Consider the following 12311-nt stretch of genomic DNA (forward strand, 5'->3'; position numbering starts at 1 on the left):
TTACGAGCAAGAATCTTGGTTCTCAGCAAGTGTGCTTAAGTAATTTAAAAGCAAAGTTTGGAATTTTAAATTCTAATACATATACAGCATAAATGTCTAATGCAGTTGACTTAGACTGCTGTTACTCAAATCTTTATATCAGCATTTTAACAACTGTGTGCATACTGTATGTGGAATACAATACATTTTTTAAATAATATGAATAAATCCTATATACAGCTTTTTTTATATTACACCAGATGTTTAATATATGCATAACTGCCATTGCTTAAACAACATTTTTGTGGTTTTAATGTAGCCATAATTACTAAAAACCAAACAAAAACTGGAAAATTATAATAATTTATATTTCCAATAACTTTCGAAAAATAATTATAGTATTTCATGGAAAAATGTTATTTATACATTTAAATTCCTTTACTAAATTCAATGTATATACTTCCCTTTACACAAGCTTTAATTATCAATTCTACAGACAAGAAACACTGTGCTTGATGTAGAGTTCCCACTTATCGAAGGCCAACTGACCGATATTGATACTAAACTTATGAAAGCTGAAAAGGATTTGTCCTGGAAAAGTGATGGTATGTTGTATTTTTATGTGGAAGAGGTCCCGCACTGTGGCGTGGCATGGGTCCTGGGATTTAGGCCAAAATTGTCTCATTACCCCGATGTTGCATGTTGTATGCATTCACCAGAACTTTACAACCTTTATTGGTATTCACCTCATCATTTATCCTTTTTCATTCACTCTTACAAAAATTGACCCCGGAAAACAATTTAATTCACTTAGTTCAGAAAAATAAACAATTTAATTCACTTAGTTCAGAAGCACTTGAGTTTTTAAGCTAAGCCGTGGGTTCTTTAAACAATTTATAGAAATTATCTTCTGGCAAAAACCATAAAAGCTAAATGGTGATGAAATTTTGGTGACAAACAAAATTTGGGTTAATTTTATTGTGTTTAAAGATCATTTCATTAAAATTCATTGATTTCTTAAAATACAGAAGTTTATAGGTCTAAGATTTAATATCCACTTATATTCCATGCCATAATTCTTATTTCATTTTTTGTGATACGGTGCTTAAAAAATCACTTAAAGACCAGTTTAAAAATTATCATATAACACCACAGCATTACTTTTCAAAGTATTACTAACTGTTATTGCAGTTTCTTTGGTTTTACATATGTATTATCCCTGTGCTGTGGCATAGTGGTTAGTGCCATACAAAATAAATGATATATTTACTATATTGCTGCATTATTTAGGAGTTTGGGAATATATAGAAGAAACTCGTGACCAGGTGCATGACCTCGAACAGAGAGTTCAAAAAGCAAAGGACAATGTGGACAAAATCAACAAAATTATGTCCACCTGGGTTCTGCCTGTGTTTGAGCGCAAGGAAAACAAAAAGGTGAACAAATTGTTGATTTAAAGCAGAGCTTCACAATTATTCTACTTTAGGCCCATTGTAAGAAGACTTGATAAGTTCACAATGAGTATAAGCCCAATTTTTTAACAAGCAGAAAATTGTAACTATTAAAAAACCTATATTGTACCCTGCAAACACGCTGCTATTATACACTGCCCTAGTCCTAATACTTACAACTACAGGTTTTGTTAAATTATATTATGCATTAGTAACCTAAAGGCCAAAATTAGTGTTAAAAATCGAATCCATTGTTGTATAATTATGTTCTCATAAAAGAACATTTTTTTTGCTTTATAATGATGATGTCCATAAAAACAAAAAACTAAACAAGTTTTTTTGACTTGCCCAGGATGCATTACTTAACTTGGATGACAGGGAGGACAGGTTAGCAAAGAGATATGCCATTATACAGGAGTGTGCCAACCAAGTCCATGCTTTACTACAAGTAAGTAAACATGGAAAGCTACTTTATGTTGATTTACCAAGATGGCGTTATCAGAAAAACATGTCCTCTTACTTTACCATACTCAGTATCTGATAGCCTTTATTTGAACTGTGGCTGCTAAGTATATTATAAACCTGAGAACACTCTTCTGCCAAAGGTATTATGCTTTAGAGTGTTTTATTTGATCTCTATTATCATGCTATTAACGCTTCATGATATTGCCCTGCCTAATGGGGTTTATATCTATTCTAGGAAAAATACACTCGTGGATTTTTCTTAGCCTTTTCCACAATCTTGTATTTTGAAAAATTCTTACTCGTTTATTATTACAAGAAAATGCTCTGTTTGTTTGTTTGTTTCTCTGTTTTATAAATTCCGTGTGTTTCTTTAGAGTCATATGTCCTATGATGCTAATCCAAATATCCAGATCATGTTTTAAAAATTTAACAACGATCTATAAAAGTTGTTAGGCCACTGTTTCATAATTTTTTAATTTTTCTTTGTTTACTCTTAAATGGGACGAGAAAATAGCATGAAAAGGTGTTCCATCTTCCCCAATCATAATACAGAAACACTAAATAAATAAACATCAACTTAAATTAATTATACTTAACCTCGAATTTTGCCAGGAAAACCAAGGCTTATTTAAAGCCTCTGCTGACAGTGAAGTATGGAAGGCCTATGTTAATTATGTGGATGATATGGTAGTAGATGGATGCTTCAATGCCATTGAATGCTCAATGAAGTTCCTACTGCAACAAACAGACAACAGACAAGGCCTACCTCCATTATTCCAAGCACAACTGGAATTACACGCACCAGATATGGTTTTCAAGTATGAATTTTTATATAATTTTTTTTGGGAAAATGAAATCTTTTTTTATCCATGAATTTAGAAAATGAAATTTAACTAGCTGAACATCAATAAACAGTAGGGCGGGGAAGTTGTGATACTTTTTAATTCCATTTTCTTGTCCTATTTGGTAGTAAACAAAAAACATTCAAAAAATAAAACCGTATCCTTACAACTCCCATAGACCATTGTTAATTTTTTAAAACAAGATATTTGGGTATTAGGTGCTAAAGGTGTCCCCCACCCTACTATATACGAGTTGATTTTCAATAGTTTTTATTTATTAACAACTACTTACTGGTCTGACTAGTTTCTTTGCCCAAACATGATGACCGGCGCCGTGGTAGTGTTTAGCGCACCTGCCTGTAACCCAGAACCAATGGGTTCAAGGCTCGTCGCTGCTACCATTGTGGGCGTATGTGTCCTTGGGCAAGACACTTAACGGCAATTGCTCCAACCCAGTGGTCACTAATGGGTTGTCCAAATTATCAACCATACATAAAAAAAATCCCTCAAAAAATAATTACCCACAAAGTAACCTACATGGTAACTCATAAGCTGGCACGAGGTGTTAAACTCGTGTTATAACGACTGTCATTTTCCGGCCATGCGAGGATAAAGTAAGTTACATTCATTCATCTAACAATTCTAACCTAATGATGCTTCTTAAATTATCATAATAGACCATCACTTGACTATGGCATGGGGGAAGGTTTCTATGAACTTGTAGAAGACTTGCTCAATGATATTTATAACATGTCCTCACTTATAAAGAGATTATCCACTGACAACAACATGGAGCACTACCAGGTAAAAATGACTTCCAAATTAATAATTACTTTATATAATGTAATTTTTATATATCTCTTTGAAAATGTTAGGAAGATCATATTTAAAAAACGAAGAGAGGGAAACCATATTTTGTCTTTTCACTTAAAATATTTTTAAATCTTCGCTATTGTAGTCGAAGAGACAAATAAAGTATTGTTATTATATTACAAGTTGCTTTTAAAGGCATTGATTCCCCATAGGTTGACATGGAAGATATGGCTGACTTATCGGACATGAAGAATGAAATATTAGAACGAGTACAGACTGTCATGGATAAAGCATGTGAATATCGAAACAGGTAAATGCCTTTATATTTTTAATGTATGTAGATAAGCGTATGTACAGTGTACACATATGTTGGTATAGATTAGTTTAATCTTTTTATGCAGTTCAGCAATCTCATATATATACACTGTGCAATGGACACTTTAATTTTTTTAGTTTGTTTTGATTTTTTGGATTAGAAATATATACACAAACCTAAAAAAGAAAATAAAGTAAAATGGTGTACTCGATAGAAAGTAAAATGGTGTACTCGATAGAAAGTAAAATGGTGTACTCGATAGAAATTTTTTGTTTGATTGTATGTTTTGGATTATAAATAAACAGCCCGAATCTGAAAATTAAAAAAAAATTGACAAGGGGTTAAGATGTGTATAATTTTGTGGTGAAAAATATGCACGACTTTTTATTAGCTTAAACTAATATCTGGTCTTAATAAACAAAGTAACTTATACATGGTAGTTTAAAAAAAAAACAATTAATATAGTACGTTGGGGAAATCAGGACACCTTTAGCACATAATATCCAAATATCCTGATCGAGTTTTAAACAATTAACAATGAACTATGGGAGTCGTGAGAATACGGTTTTATAATTTTTTAAATGTTCTTTTGTTACTACCAAAGAAAATATAATAAAAAGGTGTCCAATCTTCCCCTACCATATTATATCAACAACAGCAAGTTACCAATTTTAAATTTATATCTGGTTTTAATAAACAAGTTAACTCAGACATAGTAACTATAAACCCCAAGTAATACATCAATTTCCACAGCTTTGACAACTATGCTTACTTGTGGGTGGATGACCGTAATGAATTCATGAAGCAATTCTTAACATATGGTCATGTGTTGACCACAGAAGAGATTGAAGCTCATGCTGAAGATGGTGTTCCTGAGAACCCTCCCACACTTGATATGTTTAAGGAACAGGTGGGACAGTAATGAAAGATAACTTTTTGCATTACGTAGCATAATTTATGGTTTGGAGACCACCAAAAATTATCTTTTTGTAATAAATTCCGCCAATTTGACCCTGATCTGTAGAATTCTATTTTTTATTATGTAACATAATTTATGGTTGGGAAATTATCAAAAATTATCTTTTTTGCGTTTCGTAACATAATTTTATGGGTGGAAAATTATCAAAAATTGTATTTTTGCATGTACTAATATAATTTCATAGGTGTAACATGACATAATTCAATGAGTGAGAATTTATTAAAAAATATCGTTTTGCATTGAAATACCATAAACTTATTGTTGGAAAATTATCAAAAATTATCTTTTTGCATTTACATAAAATATAATTCTATAGATGAAAAATTATCGATTATCTAAGTTTTACAATGATAATAAGAGAACTACAGAAAATCTTTTTTATGGAAAAAATGCAGTATCATGTAAAACTTACTCCAGCTATCATTAATTCTCAGCTTAAATCTTTTTTGACTAATTAAAGCATACCAGAAAAGGGTTTTGGGTTTATTTATGTGTCTGCTTCAAGTTTTTGACTTTAAATTTTGGCTCTGAACTGTCCACCTTATAAATATGAGGCGTTTTATTCGGCACAAATTGCTGAAAGAAGGATTTTCGATCGAATTGTGTTTTACGATTCCAAGCATTACTACTTATAATGCGAGTGTAAATTAAAGCTAAACTATTTATCCGGCGCCGTGGCATAGTGGTTAGCGCGGCTGCCTGTAACCAATAGGTAATCGGTTCAAGGTTGACGCTGCTACCATTGTGGGTGTATGTGTCCTTGGGCAAGACACTTAACGACAATTGCTCCAACCCAGTGGTTACTAATGGGTTGTCCAAATTATCATACATAAAAAAAATGAAAAAATCCAACAAAATAATCACCCACAAAGTAACACACATGGTAACTCGTAAGCTGGCACGAGGTATTAAACCCGTGTTATAACGATTGTCGTTTTCCGGCCACGCGAGGATAAAGTACGTTACATTCATATTATTTGTACCAGGTTGACACATACGAGAAAATTTACTGCGAAGTTGAAGAGATCAATCCAATTGCTGTGTTTGATTCGTGGTTTAAAGTTGATGCAAAACCTTTCAAACAAGCCCTGCTTAACATTATTAAGAGATGGAGTTTTATGTTTAAACAGCATCTTATTGACCATGTAACTAACAGGTAAGTCATGTTATATAGTTATAATAATACTTTACTGAGGAACATGTTTGAAATTTGAGTATATGATTGTTAAATGTTGTCATATGATTATACAAGTTTTGTGTTTTTAATAAATAAAAATATATCTGAATTTTTTTTAGTTTTTTTAAAAAATTAAGGCACTAAAACTATCAAGGAAAGGACAACAATAATGGTGCATGTAGAAAAACACGCATTAAAAAAAGATGCAATATATAGGTCTTTTATTATCTTTTTTTATAGCTTATCCGATCTTGAGAAGTTTATCAAAGTAGTTGACAAAGGAATGGCAATTGAAGTTATTGAAGATCTGGATTACGACACATTGGTGGCCCTTATTGAAAATCTGAGAGTAAGTCTATTGTTCTGAAAATAATTTTTTGTACACATGGCCAATTACTGATCAGGTTTAAATTACTTGTACTTGACAAATTACTTGTATTTTTTTTAAATTTTTACTTTTTGAGGTTCTTCATGTTTTTATTTTCAGGATGTAAAATCAAGGCAAAGCACGACGGATGAAATGTTTGAACCTCTCAAACAAACAATTGAACTTCTTAAAACTTATGATCAAGAAATGCCTGAAGATATTCATAAGCAGCTTGAGGTATGGGTGACAGTTCCTTCTTTTCTTGCTTGTAAATCATCGGAAAACTATGGTCTGCAGGCTAGTTCTGGCTTTTACATGCATTTGGAGTACCATGCTTTATTAGGAATTATTTCATTCACTAAATTCCTATTTCTGCTGCCATATATGACTCCCACAGCCTACATGTCAAATTGAATACAAATCTAACTAAGACATTTTCTTTTATAAAGTTGGATCAAAAAAAGAAGAAGAATTTCCGCATTTTATTTTTTTTAATTGACATATTTTAACAGACCTAAAAATCCTCTTTTTTCTATATTAAGAGACCTACATACCTTTTTACCAGTTCCACATTTTCTTCCATTTTAAATTCCCAATTTCGGGCTTTTTCGAGTATGTTCCGCACTGTCAAACTTACCTTTATGTTGCAGGAACTTCCAGAGAAATGGAACAACACAAAGAAAACAGCGGCAACTGTCAAGCAAGCAGTGGCTCCTCTTCAGTCAAATGAAGTTGCAATTCTCAGAAGAAAGTGCAGCACATTTGATGTAATTTAGTTTTATGCCATAGTTATTTAATCCATTGATGTATTTCCCAATTTTAGATTCAATTTTACTGTTATCATCTTTCAGTAAAACTGTAAAAAATGTATCATGTTAACATATGGTACCAAAAAAACATTTACTCCTATAAAATTTACTTCATATAACCTTCTTTTTTTCTGTAATTTTACCGTACTTTTCCGTTTACAGGTCCAGCAACACAAATTGTCACCAAAAGCTTTTACTCCTACAAAAATTTACTTCATATAACCTCTACCTAGCTGTAATTTTACCGTACTTTTCCGTTTATAGGTCCAGCAACACGAATTCCGTGAGCGATTCCGAAAAGAAGCTCCGTTCCGTTTCGCGGCTGACCGCCCATACCAAACGCTTGATCGATGCCATGGGGAAATCACCGGAATGGAGAATGAGATGAAGAAGTTGTACGAGTCGGCGGCCATTTTTGAAATTAACGCCCCTGACTTCAAACAGATTAAGCAATGCAGAAGAGAGGTATGTTGTTGTTTTTTTTATATTTAATGCATAAGTTTTGAATAAAGTTTGATTTTTGATATTTACTATGTAATTTGAAGTATTCATTATAATATTAATTATATTTTTAGTCGTTGGTTGATGGGCAAGCAAAATTCTTGTAAATAAGTTCGATACCCAAAAAGTGACATTTAAGGGTTAACACTTATATATGGATATGATGCATATGAAGTTTATACACTTACTTTTCTATTGCCAGAAAAAGATAAACAAGCAATACTGGATAATGTTAGTTTATTACTGTATGGTAAAGTTATATACAGTAGGGTAGGAAAGACAGGACACCTTTAGCACACAATATCCAAATATCTTAATTTTGTTTTGAACTATTAACAATAGTCAATGTAATTTGTGTGAATCTGGTTTAATCATTTTTAAATGTTTTTTGTTTGCTACCAAATGAAACGATAAAATCAAATGAATAGGTGTCCCATCTTCCCCCACCCTACTATATTAAAACAAAAAAAATGAAAAAAAAAACAGTACAACTTAGTAATTTACTTTATAAAATATTTTGCTTTTGCTTTTTGAAAACTATGCTGCCTGAATATTTTATTTATATTGTTTATCATCAGGTTATTCTCCTGAAATCACTGTGGGACATGATAACTCTGGTTAAAACTAGTATTGAAGATTGGAAGAAGACAAAGTGGTCGAACATCAATGTAGAACAGATGGAACTTGATTGCAAGAAATTCGCCAAAGATATTCGTGCCTTAGATAAAGAAGTAAACAATTTTTTTTAATTTTTAAAGATATATTTATAATTTTTTTAATTTTTAAACATATAGTTATACTTTTTTGTATTTAAAAAAAATTTTTTTTTTTTAATTTTTAAAGGTATATTTCTAATTTTTAAACATACTGTTCTACTTTTTAAAGATATATTTCTAACATGTTTTCTTCGAATTTTTAAACAATTTTTTTTTGTTAAAATTAAGGCTATTCAGCAACTACAGTTTTTTCTAAATATTTTAGCTTTTTAATATGTAAAAATAATAACGATTTGTATCTTCGACTATGCTGGCAAATATTTAGAAATACTTTAAACAAAAAGACAGGATATAGCGTTAAAGCAACAGTTGTTAAAACACGCTGACAATTAAAAATATATTTACATTTAATCTTTAAAAAAATAAGCGCGGTCGCTACACCTAGCAGACAAACGAGCCATTTATGTTTAAATATTACCAAGTTAAACTTGTAATACAAACAAAAGTGTCAGAAATAAATATTCTAGATGCGGCCGTCAAACAAGCCATTTATGTTTAACTAATATCAACTTCTAATAGAAACAAAAGTGTGCGTAAAGAGTAAAAAATGTAATTAATTTCCTAGATGCGTGCATGGGATTCATTCGGTGGACTTGATTCTGTAGTAAAGAACATGCTTACTTCATTAAGAGCTGTCAGTGAGCTTCAAAACCCAGCTATACGTGACAGGCATTGGCAACAACTCATGCAAGCTACAAAGGTTGGTATGGAAGTTAGTTGGAGTGGAAGGGTTTTTAAAACAGTCATTCTTAAACTATTACCCACAAGCAGTAATTGCCTACAAAGTTACATACTTGGTAACTCGTAAGCTGGCACGAGGTGTATGAAACAAAACACCCCTGTTTAACGACTGTCGTTTTCCGGCAATTTGAGAACAAAGCAAGTTACATTCATTTATTCATTACAAAAGTTTGGTTAATCTAGGTTTGCAAAGGAGATGTATGTTTGGTAATCTGTTTTGGTATCCCCTATTTAATTATAAGGTTTTTTTCTGTTTTAAATACATAAAATTATTTCTTCATAAAAATATGAACATAAAACAATCATAATCATGAAGTTATCGTCGTTATAGAAACATTACATGAATAGCAATTTGATATTTGCAAAAATATTTTACCCATGATAAGATTGTATGAACTGAACTGACATGAAAAAAGAACTTGAATGAAAAATTTCATGACCAAAAATGTTGTAAAATTTTCAACTCCTTGTAAAAAGATCAAATATATATAAACTCATAAAATTAAATTTGCTTGAAAAAATGATATTGTAAAAATATGAAATAAAAAATGAATTTGCATGAAATTTTGTTTTTTTACGAACAATAATGTTGTAAAATAACAAATCTTTGCAAAAATGTCAAATATATATAAACTCATGAAATTAAATTTGCTTGAAAAAATGATATTGTAAAAATATAAAATGCTCATGTAAAAAAAATTTGCATAATTTTTTTTTATTAATAATAATGTTAATAAAAATCACAAATCTCCATTTTCTAAAACCTAACCCATTTACCAGGTGAAATTCTCAATGGATGAGGAGACTACTTTGGCTGATCTTCTCATGCTCAACCTTCATAACTTTGAGGATGAAGTCCGAGGTATCGTGGATAAATCGGTGAAAGAAATGGGAATGGAAAAGGTGGGGAAAGTTTTAACCTGTTTGTAGTTTGAATATATAGTGGGGTGGGGGAAGACGGGACACCTGAACATTTTATTTTCTTGTCCCATTTGGTAGGAAGCAAAGTACATTCAAAGAATTATATAACTGTATTCTTACGATTCCCATAGACAGTTGTAAGTTGTTTAAAATATGATCAGGATATTTAGATAATGTGTGCAAAAGGTGTCCTATCTTCCTCCACAGTACTATATGTTAGGGTATGGGTTAAAACAAATTTTAACACAAATTTTGTATTGGAATAGAACAATGATATAAAAACAGGGATCGGAAGTACGAGTTGGTTTAATAAACATCTGAATAATTGTAACAACATCTTTCGGTAACATACAGAATATAAGGCTACATAGGCTTAATTTAATTATTGTATTTCTTATTTCAATCATTTTCAAATTTTTAATGCAACAAATACTGCATTAAAATTATATATATTTTTTTTGCAGATTTTGAAAGAACTTGACATCACTTGGGGGAGTATGGAGTTCAAATACGAACCACACACTCGTACCAAGATACCCCTGCTTCAATCAGATGAAGAACTTATTGAAACACTTGAGGAGAACCAGGTATGCAGTGCACGACTGCAAGATATTTCAATTACTCCTAGTTTATTTGTGTAACAAACTTTTTTTGTGTCAGACAAAATTATCGGAAAAAGAAATATAATTTTCTGGCGGTCATATAAAGACAATTACTGTATCATATTTCATTTACCATTATTATATTTCATTTACCATTAAGAACAATTTGGTGGTATTAGCGAAAATTTTCTAAAAAGTAAAAATAATTTTTTTGGCAGTCATATAAAAACAATCACTGTATCATATTACAGTTACTATTACTTTATTTGCAAACGAATAATTTTTGTATTAGCCAAAATTTCTAAACGGTAAAGTAATTTTTTGGCAGTCATATAAAAACAACCACTGCTAGATATTTCATTTACTATTACTTTATTTGCAACGAACAATTTTTTGTATTAGCCAAAATTTCTAAACGGTAAAGTAATTATTTGGCAGTCATATAAAAACAATCGCTGAAAGATATTTCATTTACTTTATTTGCAACGAACAGTTTTGTGTTGGCAAAAATTATCTAAAGTCGTAAAATAAATTTTTTGACAGTTGTATAAAAACAATCGCTGTATGATATTTCAGTTACCATTACTTTATTTGCAAGTATTGCGAACAAACAATTTTGTGGGGGTAGTCTAGTTTATCTTAAAAAGAAAAGAAAATTTCTGGCAATCACATGTAGTATGTAATATGTCACCCATGTTATACATACGAGTGGTCATATCATGCAATAAATAAGTGAAATTTATTCTTGATTCAACCATATAAACAACATAAAAATACAATATAAACAAAGGACTTAGAAAAGGTCTCAAATTTATTCCTTACCAAAACCACAACTCTCAATAACAAACCCCCAGGTCCAGGTTCAAAACCTGATGCCATGAGTTCAACTTCAAATCAAACTTTATTTGTTTAAAAACTAATGCCCAAATTTTATTTGTTTAAAAAACGCAGGTCCAACTTCAAAACTTGATGACATCGAAATACATCGCATACTTCCTTGACCAAGTATCAAGCTGGCAGAAGAGTTTATCTACTGCAGATTCAGTGATCACGATCTGGTTTGAGGTCCAGCGTACCTGGTCATACCTAGAAGCAATCTTCATTGGATCAGAGGACATTCGTTCGCAACTTCCGGAAGATTCCAAACGATTTGAGGGAATTGACATCGACTTTAAGGTAAATTGTTTGTGGGGCTTAAACATTGTTTTAAGTTAGCACAGTGGTTGGCCTGCCTGGTAATGGGTTCAAGGCTCGTCGTTGCTACAATTGTTGGCGTATGTGTCCTTGTGCGAGACACTTAACAGCAATTGCTTCAACCCAGTGGTCACTAATAGGTTATCCTTATTATCAGCCATATATAAAATAATAATCACCCACAAAGTAATACTTGTAAACTGGCACGAGATGTATAAACACTGGTGTTTCAACAACTGTTGTTTTTCGTCTACGTGGAGATAAGGCATTCACTCATACTGCCAATGATTTTTCTTGTAATAGTGGGGCCTTTTTAGTTTTTATTGTTTTAATCTGTTTTTATAGTATCTATTTTTTTTTTTACTCAGGTATTGCAAG

General features: G+C 31.4%; 1 protein-coding gene across 1 annotated transcript in view; it reads left to right on the plus strand.

The window, feature by feature from the left end:
- The window catches only part of LOC149729636 (dynein beta chain, ciliary-like), a 65213-nt gene that overhangs the window by 9487 nt on the left and 43415 nt on the right, over positions 1-12311 (plus strand). The window contains exons 16-32 of the mRNA XM_089886062.1: positions 476-584; positions 1270-1415; positions 1783-1878; positions 2508-2713; positions 3415-3541; positions 3763-3860; positions 4620-4776; positions 5832-6001; positions 6263-6371; positions 6510-6626; positions 7040-7156; positions 7463-7663; positions 8278-8430; positions 9041-9175; positions 9997-10119; positions 10602-10724; positions 11691-11915. Of these exons, the coding sequence (XP_089742188.1) occupies positions 476-584; positions 1270-1415; positions 1783-1878; positions 2508-2713; positions 3415-3541; positions 3763-3860; positions 4620-4776; positions 5832-6001; positions 6263-6371; positions 6510-6626; positions 7040-7156; positions 7463-7663; positions 8278-8430; positions 9041-9175; positions 9997-10119; positions 10602-10724; positions 11691-11915 (2412 nt within the window). The remainder of the gene's footprint in view (positions 1-475; positions 585-1269; positions 1416-1782; positions 1879-2507; positions 2714-3414; positions 3542-3762; positions 3861-4619; positions 4777-5831; positions 6002-6262; positions 6372-6509; positions 6627-7039; positions 7157-7462; positions 7664-8277; positions 8431-9040; positions 9176-9996; positions 10120-10601; positions 10725-11690; positions 11916-12311) is intronic.

The sequence above is a fragment of the Ciona robusta genome, chromosome 10 (assembly GCF_009617815.1).
Source record: "Ciona robusta chromosome 10, ASM961781v2".
Classification (NCBI taxonomy): Eukaryota; Metazoa; Chordata; class Ascidiacea; order Phlebobranchia; family Cionidae; genus Ciona; species Ciona robusta.